This window comes from Rhinopithecus bieti, unplaced genomic scaffold (genome assembly GCF_001698545.2).
Source record: "Rhinopithecus bieti isolate Rb0 unplaced genomic scaffold, ASM169854v2 scaffold_15336, whole genome shotgun sequence".
Lineage (NCBI taxonomy): Eukaryota > Metazoa > Chordata > Mammalia > Primates > Cercopithecidae > Rhinopithecus > Rhinopithecus bieti.
Window position 1 is genome coordinate 1024783 of NW_016808678.1, and position 21386 is coordinate 1046168.

The 21386-nt window shown below is 38.8% G+C and overlaps 1 protein-coding gene across 1 annotated transcript in view; it reads left to right on the plus strand.

Moving 5' to 3' along the window:
• NYAP2 (neuronal tyrosine-phosphorylated phosphoinositide-3-kinase adaptor 2) overlaps positions 1 to 21386 on the plus strand; it is a 125491-nt gene that overhangs the window by 34921 nt on the left and 69184 nt on the right. The window contains 1 exon segment of the mRNA XM_017886958.1: positions 14269 to 14478. Coding sequence (XP_017742447.1) covers positions 14269 to 14478 — 210 coding nt within the window.

Genomic DNA, 21386 nt, shown 5'->3' on the forward strand with positions numbered 1-21386 from the left:
CACACACACACACACATACACTTTTCCTCACTTGTCTTTTGTGAAAATCAATCCAAAAAAATTTCAGAGTAAATTGCTAAAGTCAGTTTTAGAAAAGTCACATTCTTTGTTTTCCGGCTCGTTTCAATGTTACCAATAAATATATCTTGGTAACTATGGTTTGGATAACCCGATACTGTTCAGGAGTACTGATCTAGTATGTGTCGTATCTGAAAACTACTACAGGCTTCTTTATGACTGTCTATTGAAGTGTCTCAGGAGATGAGTTGTGTATAAGATGTGCTGTCTAGATTTCCATTTCCCACATCTCATTATGCCACTCTTCCTGTTTATATAATCTTCAAATTTTCTAAAATAAAATTCTGTTGTTTTAATAACATAAGTAATCCTCCTTAAAATATCCCAAACAAAAGAAAGCAAAACAAAGGGAAGCCTCTCTGCAAAGGCCGCTCATTCATACAGACTTGCATTCATGTCCTGGTTCCTCCTGTCACCCACTTCTGACTGGCACTGGGGAGCTTACACAACCATTGAGACCCTTGGTGAGTTTTCCTTGGTGAGTGTTTTAGTTTGCTCAGGCTACCATAACAGAATACCATTAAGTGGGTGGTTTAAACAACAGACATTTATTTCTTGCAGTTCTAGAGGCTGGGAAGTTCAAAGTGCCAAGAGATTCAAGTACTGGTGAGGACTCTCTCCTAAGGTTAGAGATAGCCACCTTCTTGCTGTATCCTCACCTGGCAGACAGAGAAAGCTCTGTTGTCCCTTCCTCTTCTGATAAAGGCACTAATCTCATCATGGAGGCCCCACCCTCACAACCTCATCTAAACCTAATTACCTCCTAGAGGCCCCACCTTCGGATATCACACCCAATGTGGGTGATAACATCACATGTCAGTCTAGATCTTCAACATATAAATTGGGGAGGGGGTGGAGCTCAGATATTCAGTCCATAACAGTGAGTTTTCCCAGTCAACAGGACCCCAAGTTTTGCTTCACAGTGAAGCCTAGAAGGGCTAGGTAAGTGTATTAGTCAGGATTCTCCAGAGGGACAGAACTAGTAGGATATTTGTACATATGAAAGGGAATTTATTCGGGAGAATTGACTCACACAATCAAGAGGTGAAGTCTCATGTTACGCTGACTGCAAGCTGAGGAGCAAGGAAGTCAGTTATGTCTCAGTCCAAGTCCAAAAGTTTCAAAAGCAGGGAAGCCTACAGTGCAGGCTTTAGTCTATGGCTAAAGGCCCAAGAGCCCCCAGAAAACCACTGTTGCAAGTCCAAGAGTCCAAAGGCCGAAGAACCTGGAGTCGGATATCCAAGAGCAGGAAGCACCCAAACCAGAGAAAGATGAAAGCCAGAAGACTCATCAAGCAAGCTTATTCCACCTGCTTTATTCCACCCCTGCTGGCAGCTGGTTAGACCACATTGAGGGTGGGTCTTTCTCTCCCAGTCCACTGACTCAAACGCCAATCTGCTCTGGCAACACCCTCACAGACACACCCAGAAACAATACTTTATGAGCTATCCAGGCATCCTTCCATCCAATCAAATTGACACCTAAAATTAACCATCCCAGTAAAAACTAGAAATAATATTTGTAAGAAGTCTAGTGAAGCATCTGACCCATAGTAGCCACTTAATATGTGGTAGCTCTAATAACAGTGTTGGTGCTGCTGCTGTTATAAGACCTCATGTAGAACTGCATTCCTGACTTTCCAGTAGTAACTAGCAAACATTAACTTTTTTTTTTTAATAACAGGCAGGGGAAAACATTAAAAACACATCATTAATGTTTCTAATGTCTCACTTTCTTCATTGATTATATAGACCATTGTGATTTGATTGGGGGAGGGTAGTAGGAAGGAAAATTAAATTAAACTACATATAGTTTAGTTTAATTGAAGACCATAAGAAGAAGAACGTAGACACTCTCTGTCTATGTCTACTGCATGTAAAGTGCAGGTGTATTTTAAAACAGAACTAATATTGTCAAAGCCTCATGAACTGTTTTGGTTTTTTCTAAAATGTGGGTATCATAGAAGTATACGATTTTAGACTTAGGAAAATTCTTACACTTTGTTTCAAATCTATGATTGTATCTGAGAAAACCAAGGCTCAGTAAGAGTTGTTGCCTCAGATTCCCAAAGATTTTATGGAACTGAGCTGAGAATGAACTACAGATCATCTCAACCCCAAGTCAGGATATTTTATGGTTTTTGTATTTCTGGGAAAATATTTTAATTCATTCTTATTTATTCCTAAGTATATCTGATTTATATCTAAATTATGTATGTTAAGAATGGTTAATATTTTATTTATGAACATTTTAAAATTATCTATTTTTTAAACTATTTCTTACAGATTTGGGGTTTTGCTACTATTTTGAATGAAAATATTTGAAAAAAATTTGGTTGGCACTAGCCTCATTCAAATTAATATAAATAAAATATATGTAAGCTGTTCAAATGAATGATCATGCTAGAGATTCAACTACTTTTACACTTGGCGCATATTTACTAAAGCCAGAGTATTTAAAATATCTATTCAATACTCAGTAAAGAGTATGAGTTTTATAAAGGCATTTTATTACAACTAGAGCTAACAAAAGCCTCACATACTGGATTTTTGAACTGTATTTGTCAACCTAATTTCTCCGTCTCTTAGTTTTTCTGTCAGTATACCAATAAAAATGTTCTGTTCATTAGAAACACAAGGATCTAATATTTAGGCAGCGTTTTACAGAAGAGAAAATGAGAAATAGTATCTGTTAAAATCTGTATGAGGAGTTGAGCAGAAGCTGAGTGCTACATGAATTTATAATTAGAATTAAGAGTTACATCTAGAGAATAGTCCAACTGCTATTGTAAACAATTCCAAAACCTCAGCAGTGTACTGGAATATGACTTATTTCTGGTTATGTCACAGGCTGTGATTTTTGTCACAGGCAAGGTGGCAACCAATTAGTGAATTCAGTGAAAGATGGGCTGCTCTGCCAGGTTATCGGGAAGTGTCCATCTAGTGGGTTTGATAACCTCTAAAATGTCAAAAAAATTCCAGCCGGCAGAAGAAAGCAAAAGGATGAGGATTTTATAGGACATTTGATGCCCAGACCTGGAAGTAGCATATGTCATTTCTGCCTACATTCTGATGGCTAGACCTCGGTTATACAGCTCTCCCTGGCTGCAAGAATGCTCATAAACATGGCTTAACTAGATGCCCAGAGAGAAGGACAAAGGGATTTGATCAGCATACGGCTAGTCTCTTGACTTCCATAGTACAAACATAAATGAAAAGATAGACTGAGTTCTCTGAGCAAATTGCCCCGCAATACTAGAATTTCTCAAAGAAAGTGTTACTGAAATATGCAAATATCTGATATATACTATTAACGCGGGATGTTTTAGGTAGAAATAATTTGGTGGCAATATCTCTACAATCCTCATGTATCCTGATTAAAAAAGATGAATAATTGCATCATCTGGATGTTTGGTGGACAGCTTTTAAAGGCCAGGCATGGTCTTGAAAGTTCTATTTATTATTCCACACTATGAAAATTTGTTATTATTTGCAACTGTTTTATGGAGAACTGTTGTGTATAAGTGAGTGTGTGTGTGTTCCCCTGTGTTACAGTGAGAGGTGAACACTGCCTGGTATAGGTATTCCTGATACAAATCTAGAACTCTCACTTTCCCAGTCACCATGACCTGTATTCTAATTGAATGTCACAGTGTCTGTTAAAACGGTGGTTTCCGGAGCTGATTAGAGCCAGTTAGCCAGAGAAATTTACCTACAAGCCGAGGCAAGTGCTGGGGGCTTCTCGTTGCACTGCTATTTCTCCGTCCTCTAAGTTTCTTTTTTGTTGTTGTTGTTGTTTTTTTGTTTTTTTTTGTTTTGAGACGGAGTCTGGATCTGTTGCCCAGGCTGGAGTGCAGTGGCACAATCTTGGCTCACTGCAAGCTCCGCCTCCCGGGTTTACGCCATTCTCCTGCCTCAGCCTCCCGAGTAGCTGGGACTACAGGTGCCCACCACTACGCCCGGCTAGTTTTTGTATTTTTTTTTTTAGTAGAGACGGGGTTTCACCGCATTACCCAGGATGGTCTCGATCTCCTGACCTCGTGATCCGCCCACCTCGGCCTCCCAAAGTGCTGGGATTACAGGAGTGAGCCACTGCACCTGTCCCATCCTCTAAGTTTCTAAGGAAAAGAGGGTAAAGGCCCTGTGCCTCCACCATGAAACAGCATGGCAGAGCAGGGGGAATGCTGTATATTTCATTATTCTTTCTCTCTTGTGTAAACTCTGTTGAATAATCTCTGATAAAGATAAAAACCTGTTTGTTTATCAGGTCTTTGCTAAATGCTGTTTGCGCGATCTTGGACAAGTTGTGTGAAGGCTCTCTCTGCTGTTCTTATACCCATAAAGTGATTAGGGTTTTTTGCATATTCCACTTGATTCAGTGTGCCCCATCTGTGTGTAAACCATCATTTTATCTTGTGTGCCTTCATAAACACAAACCTGGGCTTTCTTTCCAACTGTATTTAAAACCATGGAATCTCCAAATGACTGAGCTGTTGTTCTTTCTCTATATATATTTGAAGAGAAGGCTTCCCTTGGATGTAAGAATTGACATAGCTGACCCTAAATAACAGAGTTTACACAAGAGAGAAAGAATAATGAAATATAAAAAAATGCCCCCGCTCCTCCATGCTCTTCTGTGGTGGAGGCCCAGGGCCTTTGCCCTCTTTTCCTTAGAGACTTGGAGGATGGAGTCATAACACTTGCCTGGGCTTGTAGGTAAACCTCTCTGTCTGTCTGGCTCTAATCAGCTCCAGAAACCACAGTTTTAAAATACTCTGTGATATTCAATTAGAATATAGGTCAGGATGACTGGTAGAGTGAGAGTTCTAGATTTGTATAGGGAGTACCAACAACTAACAAATGGTGGTACTGGAAAGAAAGTCAACATGAGCTCTGTGTAAGAGCTTTCTAGAAATTAAAGATATTCAAAATTGAGCCAAGTTTTCCCATGGGGTAGGAAACCTTGGTCTTCCCTGGAGTTATCCTCTGAGAGGCAGGACAACCATCTCAGTAATTACAAACACACACCTTACCTTGAGTGAGCTGTTGTTACAAGTGGTGATTTCCAAGGGCTGTTTCAGTTCTAAAATTTGATGACTGAATTTAATACCCATCTGATAATGCAGCTTAGTTCAGTGCCTCCTTTAGTGCTTTAAATGTGTTGTCTTTTCTGCTTAATTAATCTGCCTCGATCACTTCCTATTCTCATTGTTCAGCAGTTGGAGTAGCATGCAGTATCTTTGATCCTGTTGATTATGCCAATATGAAGTAACAACTTGGAAGCATTCTTTATGTCTACAGGAAGCTCAATTGCTCATCAGCAACAGAACTTTGGCCTCTTAAAGGCACAATCAGAGCCTATATTTTGAAACTATGTGAGATTGTGACATTTCAAAAATCACATCAGTGGCTCATGCCTGTAGTCCCAGCACTTTGGGAGGCCAAGGCAGGTGGATCTCTTGAGGTCAGGAGTTTGAGACCAGCCTGGTCAACATGGTGAAACCCCATCTGTACTAAAAAAATAAAAAAGTTGGTGTGGAGGTGGGCACCTGTAATCCCAGCTACTAGGAAGGCTGAGGCAGGAGAGTTGCTTGAACCCGAGAGATGGAGGTTGCAGTGAACCAAGATCGCACCATTGAACTCCAGCCTGGGTGATAAGAGTGAAACTCCATCAAAAAACTAATAATAATAATAATAATAATAATAATAATAAAACAGCAGTCATGGACCACACATATAAAAACTTTTTATGTAAATCATCTGAGTCATCTACATGTTCATAGAAGCAATTAAATGAATGACAGTTGATTCCCTTTAAATATTGCAAAAATAAATAAATAAATAAAAGGAGAATAGAATCCTAAATTTTCCCAAGTAAATGATGTGACTGTTCATATTTCCAAATAAAACTCATTTTTTTCAGGCAAATTGCTTGTTTTTTATGTCCTATTAATAATAAGTGGTAATTGTGGAAACATTTATGGCTTAAGAAAAGACAATTTTGACAACAGCAACTAACTCATGTTCTCCAGTTATTGAGGGCTATTGGTTTATGCTTGCTATGCATGGCTCATGTGCAGGGAGACTTTGGAGAGGTGCGTATGAGCCAGGGATGGGATTAGAGCCAGAAGCAAACAGTAATAAGCTATTATCCTGGATGAAGCAGGCATGCAGTTATTCATCCCATCCCTTCAATTCTCACTGATGACTCTATTAGATACTGAGTACCAATGTGAAAGATATAATCTTTAGTCTAAAGCTTGTGATACAGTGGGGCCAACAAGATATATAAATCAACAACTGGGAGTGATAAGTGATGCCAGTGACATGTCACATCAGAGCACAAGACATGTGCCATGGAAGGCATAGGGTGGCCCAGCAATGACACAAAGTTTTAATGTAATACCATGTTTCTCTAGGTTGCAGAAATGTAGTTTGGTTCTGTACCTCATAGGTACCCCCAGCAGCTACCATATACACAGCTACTGTACCAAGGGCTTATGACTGCTGGAATTAAAACCAAGGCATCCACATGTCACCTTGATCCAAAGAAACTGCAGCCTTGGCTCCCCACAAATCTTTTATTATTTTTGTCACATTGTCCTTGGTCCCCATGCCACCTACTAGTCCACCTGTCCAGGTACAGACCAACAGATCAGGGCTTACAATAAATAGGACAGGTGCAATACTACACTTCGTGTTACTGCAATTGCCAAGGCGAAAGTACTACAATATGGCAGGCTCCGAAGTCACTTTCTTTAGGGCAGCCCAAGCCTGATATTAACCCTTTACTCACAGCTTTAACTCGAACTAGGAAAAGGAATCAGGAGAAGCCTTCCTTGAATGATAACACTCAAGTTAAGTATTCCCAAACAAGACCTGGCTAATTAGCTCATCATTTTGCTTTGGAGGAGAGGTGTGTAAGGCTGAAGAAAGAGCAAATATCAAGAAAACAACTCATCATCTCAATTAAAATAGGTAATGGAAAAGAAATGTTGAGAGCTGCCAGAAACTAGTTTACAAAAGGGCCTGATGTCTTAACGCAAAGCATTGGATCTTGGTTCTAAGGGCCTTGGGGAATCAGGAAGTAATTTCACTGGAAAATAAACAGAAATGGATCATGACAGGAGACAGGCAGGTAGGGGCTTTTGCCTTAATACAAAGAAGAAAAGTGAAGACAAGAATAGAGTCATGATGGTGGTTAGGGAAAAGTGTGGAAAAGTATTATATGCTTCTGTTTCCTGTCCAGATCCCAAGACTGCTAAGTTGTGGGTACTCTCCATGCTAGGGATGACAGTATAGATGATTGCCAAGTATCTCCGTAGCGAACCTGTAAGAAGGGTATCTACTTCGCTAAGAAAAACAGTAGGAGAAAAAATGATTATTAGCATTGCTGTGTAAGGAACTTTAAATGCATTATCTTGTTTAATCTTCACAGGAAGACAGTAACAGCAATTATTATCTTTGTTTACAGATATGGAGATTGAGGTTCAGGAACCTTGACTAAGGTTAAGTAGCAAATACATGGCATGGGCAAAATGCAAAGTGGAAGTTTGTCTGGCTCTGAAGACCATGACTTTTTAGCTAGAAGAGGAGCAAGTTTGGAGAGGCAACAGTGCTGCCAGTTTTAACAAGTTGTGCCCCCACCCAGGCAGTCATGTGCAAAGGCTCATTCATGCTATATTGTTTTCTTCCTAGAGCCTAAAAGAGATCTTTAGGTGGTGAGGATTTATAAGAATCTTCAGTACTCGTTTGTTACTGAGTGAATCAATGTTGATGAGGCAGAGCGAATGAGAGATTCTGGTAAAACCCACTAATGTATGGGGTCAGACCTAATGGTAAAATCCATTAGACCCAGGAAACCAAGTCTTTCTAGGTGGCCCAGGATCCAGGGCACATATGGAGAGGGAGAGAGACAGGGAAGAAGCCAGAGAGACAGAAGTAGACCCACAGACAGCATAGAGAGGCAGGAAATGGGAAACTTCAGGGTTAGCTGCATGAGGTGTGATGGATTAGAATCTTGGAGGGAATGTTTGTTCAAAGACAAATTGCTCCTGGTCTTACCTTTCTTCTGTTTCCTTCTTTGATTTAAACACTGTAACAAATTTAAGACAATGATATACAAAACATGCAGTCTGAAATACAAGTATAATAATACATCCATTTTTGTAATAAATTTAATTCAAATTCAGATTTCAATGTGAGAATTAGATTTTAGAACGATAGTCAACATTCACTCATTCATTCACTACATAGAGGATAGGTGCGTTCTATGTGGTTGGCACTGTGAGCTACATGCTGGGGCTGTAACTGTGAACACTCAAAATAACTCAGATTCCACATAAAGCTTTACCACAGTATGTAAGATTGATTTTGTTCCAGAGAGTTTATGTTACTAAAATCAATTTTGTTTTCAACAGACTTTAAAAAGACATTGAGATATATGGATATGGATAAATATGTCCTTTTCCTCTGAATAGGTTTCCTTGAGTTTTCAATATATCTTATTTACATATTATATATTACAAGAGTCTAATTGTCTGCTTTCAATTAGTCTCTTTTCAACAGCTATTTTGAAGATTTTTGTATTTATTTGAATTAGAAAACACCTTAGTTAGGAAGCAGTTCTCGAATACACACACACACCTGCACACACACGCACACACACACGAAGAACAGATTTATTCTCAAATAAAATTCTCAATAATACATTTATGATTTTCTTACAGATTTTTTAGCTCTGCTTTCTATTTAGGAGGCAGACATTAAGGTATACAGACACAGGTCTGAGTAGTACCATTTCTTTAATCCTTTTGTTCAAGTTTCTCTAAATATGCCTGCCAAAATTTACTGAAGACTAACCTCTGGGACTTGAAAACAAAGAAGAAGAGAAAACACATACACACACGAAATTCCTTTCCAAAGCTGTAGGCTTTTATTTAATTGAGGCTGGAGACCTAAGTGACACTCCCTGGTTTGTTTAAAATCTGGAAGAGCAGGTGGGCTGAAGCAGATGGGTCGTTAGGCTTTGAGGCTGTGACGTTTGGAAGCTAGAGTTACACTTTCTTTGAAGCTGTGAATAAACAGCTTGGGAATAGTTTATAATGTTATTTTCTGATACTGGTTTTATTCCATTTGTCTCAGGACACTGAAAAATAAGTGTTGGTTAAATTATCTTACTTTAATTATTAGGCGGGAATGTATTGCCTTTAAAATATTTTGACTTCTCAAAAAGACAAATACTGTATAATTCCACTTACATGAGTTACCTAATATAGTCAAATTCTTAGAGACAGAAAGTAGAGGAGTGGTTGCCAGGGGTCAAAGGGAGGAGGAAATGAGGAGTTATTATTAAATAGGTATAGACCTTCGGTTTTGCCAGACAAAAAGAGCCCTGCAGATTGATTATACAACAAAATGAATGCACTTTGCACTAGTGAACTATGCACTTAAAAATAGCTAGGATGGGAAATTTTATGTTATATGTATTTAACTATATTTTTATAAGAAATTATGGTTAAAATAGCACTTTTTATATTATGGTATATTTTAATATAGTTTTTTAATTTATTTTAATTATACTTTATGGCATACATGTGCAGAATGTGCAGATTTGTTATATAGGTAGACACATGCCATGGTGGTTTGCTGTAACTGGCTTATTTTATTTAGGATAATGTCCTTCCAGTAGCAATAAACCCTTATGCTAGCATGTTCCAGATGTTCCTTTTTTTGTAAGGCTGAATAATACCCCACTGTATGCCTGTACCACGTTGTGTTGACCCAGTCATCGATGGACGCTTCGGTTGCTTCTGTCTTGTGAATAATGCTACCATAAACTTGGATGTACGAATACTTATTTGAGCTCCTGATTTCAATTATTAGTATTATTGTTATCTGAGACATGGTCTCAGTCTGTTTCCCAGCCTCGATTGCAGTGGCACAATCTCGGCTCACTGCAGCCTTGACCTCCCAAGGCTCAAGCAATCCTCCTACTTCACCTTCCCAAGTAGCTGGGACTACAAACTTGCACCACCATGCCCAGCTAATTTTACCTTCTTTGTAGAGACAGTGTCTCGCTATGTTGTCCAGACTGATTTGGAACTCCTGAGGTCAAATGATCCTCCTGTTTTGGCCTCCCAAAGTGCTGGGATCACAGGTGTGAGACATTGAACCTGGTCCCTGCTTTCAATTATTTTTCCATGCTTTATTTTTTCTGCAGAGTACTGATTACCATCCAAATGCCCTCCTCCTGCCCCCAACTAGAGATGCAAATTATTTCTATTTGGTAGAAAGATGACTCTAAAGGTTGTAATGGTATTGCCTTAAGGGCATTAACCAATTTTATTTCCCCTTCCTTCCTTCTTTCCTTCCTTCCTTCCTTCCTTCCTTCCTTCCTTCCTTCCTTCCTTCCTTTCTTCCTTCCTTCTTTCTTTTTGACAAAGTCTTGCTCTGTTGACCAGGCTGGAGTGCAGTGGCTCAATCTTGGATCACTGCAACCTCCACCTCCGGGGTTCAAGTGATTCTTATACCCCAGCCTCCCAAGTAGCTGGGATTACAGACACCCGCCACTACACCCAACTAATTTTTGTGTTTTTAGTAGAGATGGGGTTTCCCCATGTTGGGCAGGCCAGACTGGTCTGGATCTTCTGACCTGAGGTGATCCACCTGCCTTTGCCTCCCAAAGCACTGGGATTACAGGCTTCAGCCACCATGCCCAGCCACAACCAGTTTTATTTCTAACCTAGCAATTTTATTCTAACATTCTTTTAAAAATGTCTATAAATACTTAGGTCCTCCAAATGCTCTTTGGACCAGCTTTACTATCTTACTTGTTTCATCATTAATGATTAATAAATCTCTGAAACATGTTTATTCCAAAAAAATTTAGACTTCTTATACTTGATTTCATTATAACTAAAACAAGTTTATATACAGGCCCATTTAAAACCCTGAAATCTTTCTGAGACTGTTATGGAACTACCCTCCTGATTTAAGTTAATCTCATATAATGTTTTTCATGACATGTATTTACACAACTGAATAGCATCTTAGAGCTGAAAGAGACTATAGCAATGTAGAAATAAATGAGGATCAAACAAAAGAGACAGGCAAAGGCTATTTATTCAGAGCTTGCATTTGGCAAAGACTCAGAGGCAGGCAGAGGAGTAGGAGGGCTTTATGGGGGAAAAATGTTCAAATAAATTTGGCCTAAAACTGCCTCCATATGTAATGAATTGCAACCTAACTTAGTATGTAAATAAACTACAACCTATCGTAAGAGTATATTATTGTAACAAGTAGCTGAGTCTTGGCCAATCATAGCAGCCAAGTTTTCAGCCAATCACAGACTGCAAACTGTCAAAACATGTCCAAATAAGGTGAAGGATGGCTTGTAATCAATCAGGATATTTCTATATGTTATTTCTTTTTTCTTTTTATAAATATTGCCTGACCAGATTGCTGGGCAGAGATCTCTGAGCCTTTACTTGTTCAGGGTGCTGCCCAATTAACAAATCCTTTCTTTTCTCAAATAAACTCTGCTAAATTAAGTTTGTCTGAAGTTTTTCATTTATCAGCAACAATGAAAAGGCTTCAAGTGTACCTTGATTGGGGACTGTTAACTTGGGGAAGTGGCAGGTGAGCATACTAGAAATGGGGCATTCTCTGTGATTGGTTAAAGGTGTATATTTACTTTTCCTCAGTTGTTCCTAAGTTGGAAACTGGGCCAAAAATTGGGGAAGCTAAGTTGTTACTCACGTCTTGACTGTTTGAGATCAATTTTTACATGGGTGGTTGTTTAGCTTTTAGGATTATTTCCTAGAGACGGGTCTACTCCCTGCAAGTGTGACTAGTACCTCATAGGTTGACTTCCGAAGCTAGTTACTGTGGACAATAGGCTAGAGTTCTGTTTCTAAATGTTATCTGGCAATTTTCCATTTGTATAAGACCCTTATTGATTATCTAATGTAGAAAAATTAAATAAACTCATAAAGGCTAAATGACTATGTTTAACCGAATACTACTTTTTATGTGTCTGGCACTTTTTAGTTTTCAAAATATTTTAAACTGTAGAATATTATAAGATTTTTAAAATAAAATCAATGACGTTAGGTAGGGCTGGTATTTTCTTTGTTTTGTAGGTAAGAAAAATGAGGCTCCCCAAAGAGTGACATGGGTCACAGCCAGAGTTGCAAAGCTGAGGCCTCTGAGATTCCTGAGTCAGACTGCTCAATGTATGACAGCCTGTTCTATCTGTGTCCCACAGATTCAGATAATGGGGAACCAAAGTGTGACATTTATGTTATCACACTGCTCAAAGTTGATAAGGATTTTAACCCAAGTGTAAAAAAAAAAATCAGATTTTTTAAATCATGTCTGTGATTTTCTAAAAAATTCCTTATTTGAATTAAACTGTTAACCTGGTGAATTTTACAACTTGTGGTTATTAGATAATCAGATTTTTGAAAATACTATTAGCTCCATTAACACACTTATTATAACTTGATTTTCCAGTTCCATCAGGAATGTTACATTTCCTACACAGATCAGAAAGATGTGTGAAGAGCTGAGAAATCTGCAATATAAATAAATTAAAAATTCATTGAGCAATATGATAGGTGGTGGAGTCAACCACTTTTTAAAAAATTAAAAACAAACAAAACCTCAATACCTACCTTAAAACAACTCAAGGTCTTTTGGGAGGAGCAGATATATACAATTATAAAGCAAGGTCAGTGCAGAGATGACCATGACCCTGCAAGAGTTCTGAATGGGTGGGAGGGCTTCAGAGGATACTTAAATTGAGTAACCAGGAGTGAGTAGAGTTAGTTAAGCAAAGAAAGACCAGACATAAGGGCATTCAAAGGAGGGGTGGTAATAGCTGTAGAAAACAACATTGTGTTTACTGGGTTTGGAGTGGGGAGGAAGAACCTACAACCAATGTAATACAGGGAGGTTAACGGGGAATGACAAAGCTAGAGGGGAAGGAAAGAGCAAGAAGCTGGAGATTCTTGCCGATTATAGTAAAGAGCTTAGACATTCTATGGGCAACAGGAGGCTTCTGAAAGGATTTTATTCAGGGTTACATTATGATCAGGTTTTCATTTCCAATAGATCATCTTGGCAGTATAAGGAACTTATGCTTTGAGGAGTCAAGGACAGAGTCAGGGACAAGTTGCAGTAAATCAAGTGAGAGGATTAGAGCTGAACCAGAGCAGTTGAGGTAGACACAAAACAAAGTGGAAGAGAAGCGAGAGCAAGACATCCAGAAATAAGATCTGCAGAATCTTCTAATAGATTTGGGGATTAGCACTTAAAGAAAGGGAGAGACATGCTCCTAGCTTGGATAGTTGGTTGGACAGAAAGAACCAATAGTTTAATAAGAAATTATCAGTTCAGTATCTGAAATGTTCATATGGGGACTCCAGATGGATTCACCTAGCAGGCAGTTGGATAAATGAATCTAAAGATAAAAAGAATGGTCCAGGCATCTGATAAAATATTTAGAAATCACTAACAATTAGGTGATTGCTAACTGAATCCTAGAGGACAAAAATCACAGAAAGAATATATGTAGCATAAGCAGCACAGTAGCTACGCTAGCACCTAGGAAACGACCAACGTGCCAGTGATGCATGGAGGATGAGATGATATGAATGACGAAGGAAAGGTGTTAGATATAGAACACAACACAGGAGGAAGGACCATCCACAAAGTCAAGAGAATTGAAGATATAAATTAGTGAGTAATCAAATAATTGTCAAATGGCTGAAAAAAAAAGGCTTATACATTTGCCAAATAAAAGGCACTAGGTGATGTTATCAGGAGCAGATTGGATAGAATGGTTTGGTTGAATTTTTGTAAAGATTAGAAAGTAAAGAGAGTGAGTGTGAAGTGCTCTTAAATAAGTGTACTCAAAGATGAGCACAAGGGAAGAGTTACTAAAGATTTGTTGAGGTACTCTTTTTCCAAAAAGAAAATTGTATTTCTCAGAGATACTACCTTACACAACTCAGAAAAAAAGGCCCCTGGAGTCTATGTTTCTGTTACATTTAGATGTTGTAGTCTCCAAGTCTGAGTTTCCAACAACATATTGAGACGATTTTAGAAAATCACACTAATTTTTTGAAAGTAATTTAGGAAGAGCTTTACTTTTGTTTAACAGAATATAATTCTGGTTACTACACAGAATCAACAGAGGAACTGAAAGTCCGAAGCCACAGCACGGAGCCATTACCAAAGTTGGACAACAAGGAGAGAGGCCACCATGGGGCGTCTTCCTCCAGAGAGCCTGTCAAAGCTCAGGAATGGGATGGAACACCAGGGCCACCTGTGGTCACCAGTAGACTGGGAAGATGCTCTGTGAGCCCCACCTTGTTGGCAGGAAACCACAGTTCAGGTAAGGCAGATTATGATCTCCCAGATGATAATTCCTCCTGTCTCTAGAAACTATTTTCATGCAGTATCACTTACAGAATTATCACCACAGATATCTCTGTCTCCACACAGAGAGGCAACACAAGTAGCCATGTTGTACCACTCGAAGGTACAACTATTTACAGAGGTGAAGGATACCTGAATAGTGCTTCTTGGAGCTATGCAAGACAGCAGCCTTGAAAACTTAAAAAGTTTTGTACTCAATTTCTTAAAAAATATCTAGAGGCCTCATCTAAAGCAGTTTTAACTTGTGAACTTTGAGTAATTTAGAATTTATGCTTCCTTTGCTTCAAAAGTACTTTAGGCAACTGATAAAAAATGAACAAAAGTAACACTGAGAACAGAAATGTAACAAAGATAATCTGAAAGCAGTAAAGAAAGTAGCTATTAGAAGGCATCTGAAATGGTGAGCTGAAGATGGTAACTGGGCATTGGGAATGGCACTAAATTCCCAAATCTAAGTCAAAGGAAACGTAAAAGTTTTCATCTAATGTACCTTTAAATGTCACAAGTTAAAATTAAAATCTGCAATGCAATTTTACATGGTTAATAGGTAGATATTATTAAACATCAACTTTTTAAAAAACAGAATATGTTTACTTTGAATTTATTGATCTATGTGTTGGACTCACAGAGAGCTGTCAATTGAAATAAACAACAAATAATCAAGGAACCTCCTGTAGTTTCATGTTTCTATTTCTTAAGAGTGTTAGAGCTCTAAAGAAACGACCAATCCTTTAATATTCTTTTCAGCTCTGATACTCATCTTAGAAAGCAGTTTACATGAATTTAGCTTGTGGTCTCTCAGACAGTCGTGCACAAGTTAAAATTGGAATAGACTGAATGGTCTCTGCAGTTGCTGAGGGATATTCCTGGAACAATACCCAGGCAGGAGCAAAGTACTAGCTTCCACAGACTTAACATGTAACTTGAAGCTGTGGTGGTAGAGCCATAGCACATATATGGATAACCAACTGTAAAGCATGAGTTAAGATTTGGCCAAAGGAATACTATATGAATTTAACAGAAATTTCAAAGTATATTTTTGATAGTAAAGTATAAATTGCTATAGGTGTATGAAAAGAAGATATTTGTGCACTTTGTCACAAAAGAAACAGAGAACAAATAGTTGGGTTTTGTTGTTGTTGTTGTTGTTGTTTTGAAATGGAGTTTTGCTGTTGTTGGCCAGGCTAGAGTGCAATGGTGCGATCCTGGCTCACTGCAACCTCTGCCTCCCGGGTTCAAGTGATTCTCCCACCTCAGCCTCCCTAGTAGCTGGGATTACAGGTGCCCACCACCATACCCAGCTAATTTTTTGTATTTTTAGTAGAGACAGGGTTTCACTACGTTGGCCAGGCTGGTCTCAAACTCCTGACCTCAGGCGATACACTCACCTCAGCCTCCCAAAGTGCTGGGATTACAGGTTTGAGCCACTGTGCCCGGCTCACAAATAGTGTTTTTATGGGAAAAAAAAAAGTCACTTCCCCAAAAAACTTTGACATCACTATTTAATTGAGTCTTATGATTAGTTTGGGGCTTATTAGTAGTTTTAAAGAATTATCAAAATTTGTACCAGTTCTATAGAAAATATGTGAAAAAATACACTTCTATTGTGGCTAGATATATATTTTATAAAAATCAGAAGCATTCTCTGGGTTTCTATTATGTTACAGCCACTGTTCTACGATCTGAGAGTACAAGGACAAAAAAGTTATCCTTATGTTTAAGTGCTCAAAGTCTAGAGCAAGACAGACAAATAAATAACTGCAGTATACTCTGTGTTTCAGTCCGGATTCTCTAGAGAGACAGAACCAATAGGATATATAGATAAAAATATATAAAGAGATTTATTATGAGGGATTAGTTCACATAATTATGGAGGCAGAAAAGTCTCATTATCTGCTTTCTGCAAGTTGTAGGCCCAGGAAAGAAAATGGCGGAGTTCTAGTCCAAGCTCAAAGGCCTGAGAACTAGGGGAGTCAATGGTATAAGTCCCAATCTGAGTCAAAAATCCCAAAAGCCAGAATGCAGATGTCCAAGTGCAAGAGAAGACAGATGTCCCAGCTCAAGAAGAGAGAGTAAATTCACCCTTTATTATCTGTTCCATTCTATTCAAATCCTCAACAAATTGGATAATGCCCACCCATCTAGGTAAGGGTGATTTTCTTTACTTAGCGTAGAAATTCAGATACTAATCTCTTCCAGAAATACCCTCACATATACACCCATAAATAATGTTTTACCAGCTATCTGGGCATTCCTTAACCCAGTCAAGTTGACACATAAAATCACATGTGTTATATAAAAATATGAATACTATGGGAAAGAGAAGATGTCTTAATCCATTTTGTGTTTCTGGGTACACGAGGCTGGGTAATTTATAAAGAGAATACATATTATGAGGCTGGGTAATTTATTAAGAAACGAGGTGTATTTGGCTCATGGTTCTGCAGGCTGGGAAGTTCAAGAAGCATGGAGCTGACTTCTGCTCACCATGAGGTTGGGGCTTCTGTACTGGGTCGAAATGTGATAGAAGTTTAAAGGGGAAATAGATATGTATGAAGAGGCAAAACTCAATGGGCATCTGGCTTTATAAGAACCCACGCTCTCAGGAGCCAGTCTAGTCTCACCAAAGTGAGAACCCACTCACTACCTCAAGAACAGCAGCAAGCCATTCATGAGGATTCACCCCCATGACCCAGACCCTTCCCACTAGGCCCCACCTCCCAACACTGCTGCATTGGGGATGAGATTTCAACACAAGTTTTGGTGGAAACAAGCTATTTCCAAATCACAGCTGAAGAGAAACCAGTTAGTTCTTCCTGGAACAATGTGATTTTAGCAGCAATAATTGGGGGTTTTTGGTGGATAAAATAATATTTGCTTGAAGAAGTAATATGTGAGCTAGAACTTGAAACAAAGAGTTGCTCACCAGGAAGGTGAAGAAAAAAGCCGGCCTTCTGGATAAAAACCTAAAGGTCTATGGGATGGAACAAAGTATGTTTGGTATGAAGGATGAGGGAAGATTGAAGAAACTGCAAAGGTAGGTGGTGACAAGATAGCAAAAGTCCTGAAGGGCCTTGTTATTAATTAGAAAGCCTTTCAGCTATGAAGTATAAATTACCAGAGGCTTAAGCAAGAATAGCCTTTGTTTGCACCCATAGCATCAGCCTCGAGGTAGGCAGTTCCAGGTGTTTTGCAGCTGTTCAGGAATGTCAAGGACCCAGGAACTTTGTATCCTTCAATTCTTCTGTTCTGCTACCCTTGATGATAGTTTTTATGATGACAAAGCTGCTGTACTACACAGTTTTGGGCATCATACCTCAGAAGACTCTCCGTTTCATCTAATTGTTCAGAATTGGGAAACATCTTCTCTGGTCCAATCTCTGAGTGAAGGAGAATGGGATTTCCATGGGCTTGTAGAGAACCCTTATTCCACTAAATCAAGAGCCCTTTGCCTTCCATCTGGAAATGAAATCAAAATCCTATTAGCAGGGATAAAGGGGGAATGATGTTGCATAAGCAGTAGACGGTGTCTGCCATGTTGTAATTAGGTTTTTAAGTTTATGTGGTGGATATTTTGTAGTTATTTACTATTTTTTAAAGATAGGAATAATGTCATTCAGTTGACATCATGGAACACCCAATGATGACTCTGTGACTTTAAACCTGGGTGATTGGGAAGTCATTTACTGAGATAGAGACAGTCAATGTGAGATGTGGAGCAAGGTTTACGAGGGAAAGTCAGGACTTACATTTTGACCATGTTAAGTTAGAAATGCTCTGGAACATCAAATTGAGAAGCCAGAAGATTGTTCAGATTATAGATCTGTAGCTAAAGAGATTGAGTGGCTTCGAGACTGAGACTAGACTCCTCTGGCATGGTTAGAACAGTAAGACTGGATAAGTCTAAACTAGGAGAGCAGGAAATTCAGATGACACCCTGGGGAAATCCAGACATTTCAAAATGTGGGCAAAAGAAGAAGAACCTGTGAAAAAATTAGTTCATAATTAAACTTTTCTGAACACTTAGTTACATATAAATTGATAAACACGTACCGTACAGTGTCTTTACACTTTGATATGAATATTCTAATAAATTCAGAATGTAAAAAGAATTTATACCATACTTTCACTGTCTTCCACATCAAAACCCCAAAGCATCTCTTTTGGTTTACAGCACCTAAAATCTGCCCTCCTGAGTTTTTCAGCACTGTTTGTAGAGCTGGAAATTGTCTACTGACCAGAAGAAATGACATACATATTTTGAGTCCCTCTGATTCTTTATCTTAGAAGGAGGTAGACAAAGATGGAAGAAGAAATAACTTCTGTCAAGTTTTAGATAATGAGATGGTTGTATTCATATTAGAAGAAATGCAAAACAGAGCGGCAAGTGTAGAGTTACATATATAATATCAGTGCATGCCAGCTGCTTATGTGAAAGCGAAACTCAAATTAATGTTACCATTACTTGAACCTCTAGTCTACCCTTCTACTACTTTTCAGGAAAGAAAAGGAGAAAGGGGAAAATGTTGCGTTGTTAGCTTTTATTTTTCTGAAGAGAAAGAACCTAAATGGTGCCAGTTCTGAACTAGAAAATGCCGTAGTTCGACTGGCAAAATGTAGAGAGTATCTGAAGTTCACACTCACCTTTGGTGTTTTTTTGTTGTTGGGTTTGTGTGTGTGTGTGTGTGTGTGTGTGCGCGTGCCTGTGCGCGATGGAGTCTTACCCTGTCACCCAGGCTGGAGTGCAATGGCGTGATCTCAGCTCACTGAAACCTCCGCCTCCCAGGTTCAAGCGATTCTCCTCCTTCAGCCTCCTGAGTAGCTAGGATTACAGGCGCCCACTACCATGCCTGGCTAATTTGGGTATTTTTAGTAGAGACGGGTTTTCACCATGTTGATCAGGCTAGTTTCGAACTCCTGACCTCAGGTGATCCACCTGTCTAAGCGGCCTCCCGAAGTGCTAAGATTGCCCGGCCACCTTTGGTGTTTTAAACAAACCATACGCTACTTGAATATTCATCAGTGAGATGGTCTTTGTCCAAAATAAGCAAGTAGCTACATCAAGAGGGAGTTTTAGACTTTCTGTTTTGGAACAGAAGACAATGAGTCAGTATTAACTGTTTCTCCTTCTTTTCTTTACACTTCCTCATCATTATTGCCTCCTCGTCCCTGGATACTCAACTTCATACCTCACACTAGAGAGGAAAGAAGATTCAACGTATAAACTCCTCATTTCTCTGTTAACTTTCTGCTTCTGCGTCTATCTCTCTCTGTCTCACCTCCACACTGATATACATACAAACGTCTACCCGTCACAGACTATTGCTTTACCAAAAGTAGTTTAGCCACTTGAAATGGTTGTTCTTAACAGCTCTTTTGAGGAATGAAGGAATTGCTGAAGTAAAGCAAATGTGTCAGGAGATCTCAATTCTAATTAACATTACCACTGGTTGCTGGGGTACTTTATTAAAGTCACTGTTGTTTAGTATATCAGAGATTCCCCAGAGGGTGATTCTTGAAGGCAGTGGAGAACTGGGACCCAAATGCTCATGAACATAATAGGAAAGCGTGAGGAGATTATAAGAGTAAATATGGTATTGACAAAAACTCAGATTTCAATCGCTAAACCCATTAACAAATAGTTTCCACACAGCTAGTATCTGACTCTGTTATGGTTTCTGGGGGTACACACACTTACCCCCCATAGCTACGTAAAATACAATCTCTGACACTCAAAGATTTTACTATGCTTCTTTATGACACAGAACTATTGAACACAAATTAATTAGGTTATAATTAAATGTATTATTTTATTATCTACTGCTTACTATACATTAAAATCATTCAGAGAATGATTAATTAGTGTAGGCTTGAAAAATGATGGAGAGATTAATGGAAGACATGGAGTCTTAAGCCAGGATTATTCCAGATCTTCTTATGAATCATTATGATTATCAATTGAGTGGAAAGAGAATTTTCCACATGGGATGAAAAAGGTGAAGAGACACACCTGCCCTGGCTTGGCCCCGCCAGGCCACCCTGATAGAAGTGTTTTTGGAAGTAAACTCAGCCCTTGACTTATGAACAAAGTGGTATCATACCCACACGTGCGCATAGACATATATAGGCACACAGGGTTTAAAGTGTAACATTTAAATCTAAACCAGAATGGAAACCCTATAAAAGGAAGGATCAACTATATTGTAAAATCCTTGGCTTCTGCGTATTCAACTTTCTGTGCTTCTGCTGTTCTGAAAAGATCCAAGATGCTAATTGAGATGCCTTCAGGGCAGACAGGTATCATTAGCAAGTGAAGCGGGAAAGATGCCTTCCTTCATGTATTTTCCTTATACATGAAGCACATAGAAATGTACTTCACTCCCACAAAGGAAAATGTTTTTCCCACTTTTCTTGAAACTTGAAGCCTTTTTGTTCTAAGTTCTATGTTCTCACATTTGTTAGGAGCATTGCTAAGGAGAAATATTTCTCGATTACAAGGAGAATCTATGCAAGCTGATGCACCTCAGGACTCAATGATGGAAATGCACGTGACCTGGAAAGCACAAGGGCACCCCAAGTGGACAAAAGCTACTCAGGGCCAGCTGATGCTGCCATGAGAAATGCTCAACCCAAGGTTCCCAGATTTTATTGCTATTATGTGAAATCTCCCAACTTTTAAATGTAGTTCAATTTTTAGAAAACATTGAGTAGAATAATTCACTTCTTTTAGCTGGGTAAGACCCGAAGACCCCACACTTGCATTTTCTGGTTTGTAAAATCAAGTGGTGACCATTAAGTCAAAGCATGGATTTGACCCTGTGGCACAGAGAAGCTGCTTTCTTTTTTTTTTTATTTTATTTTTTT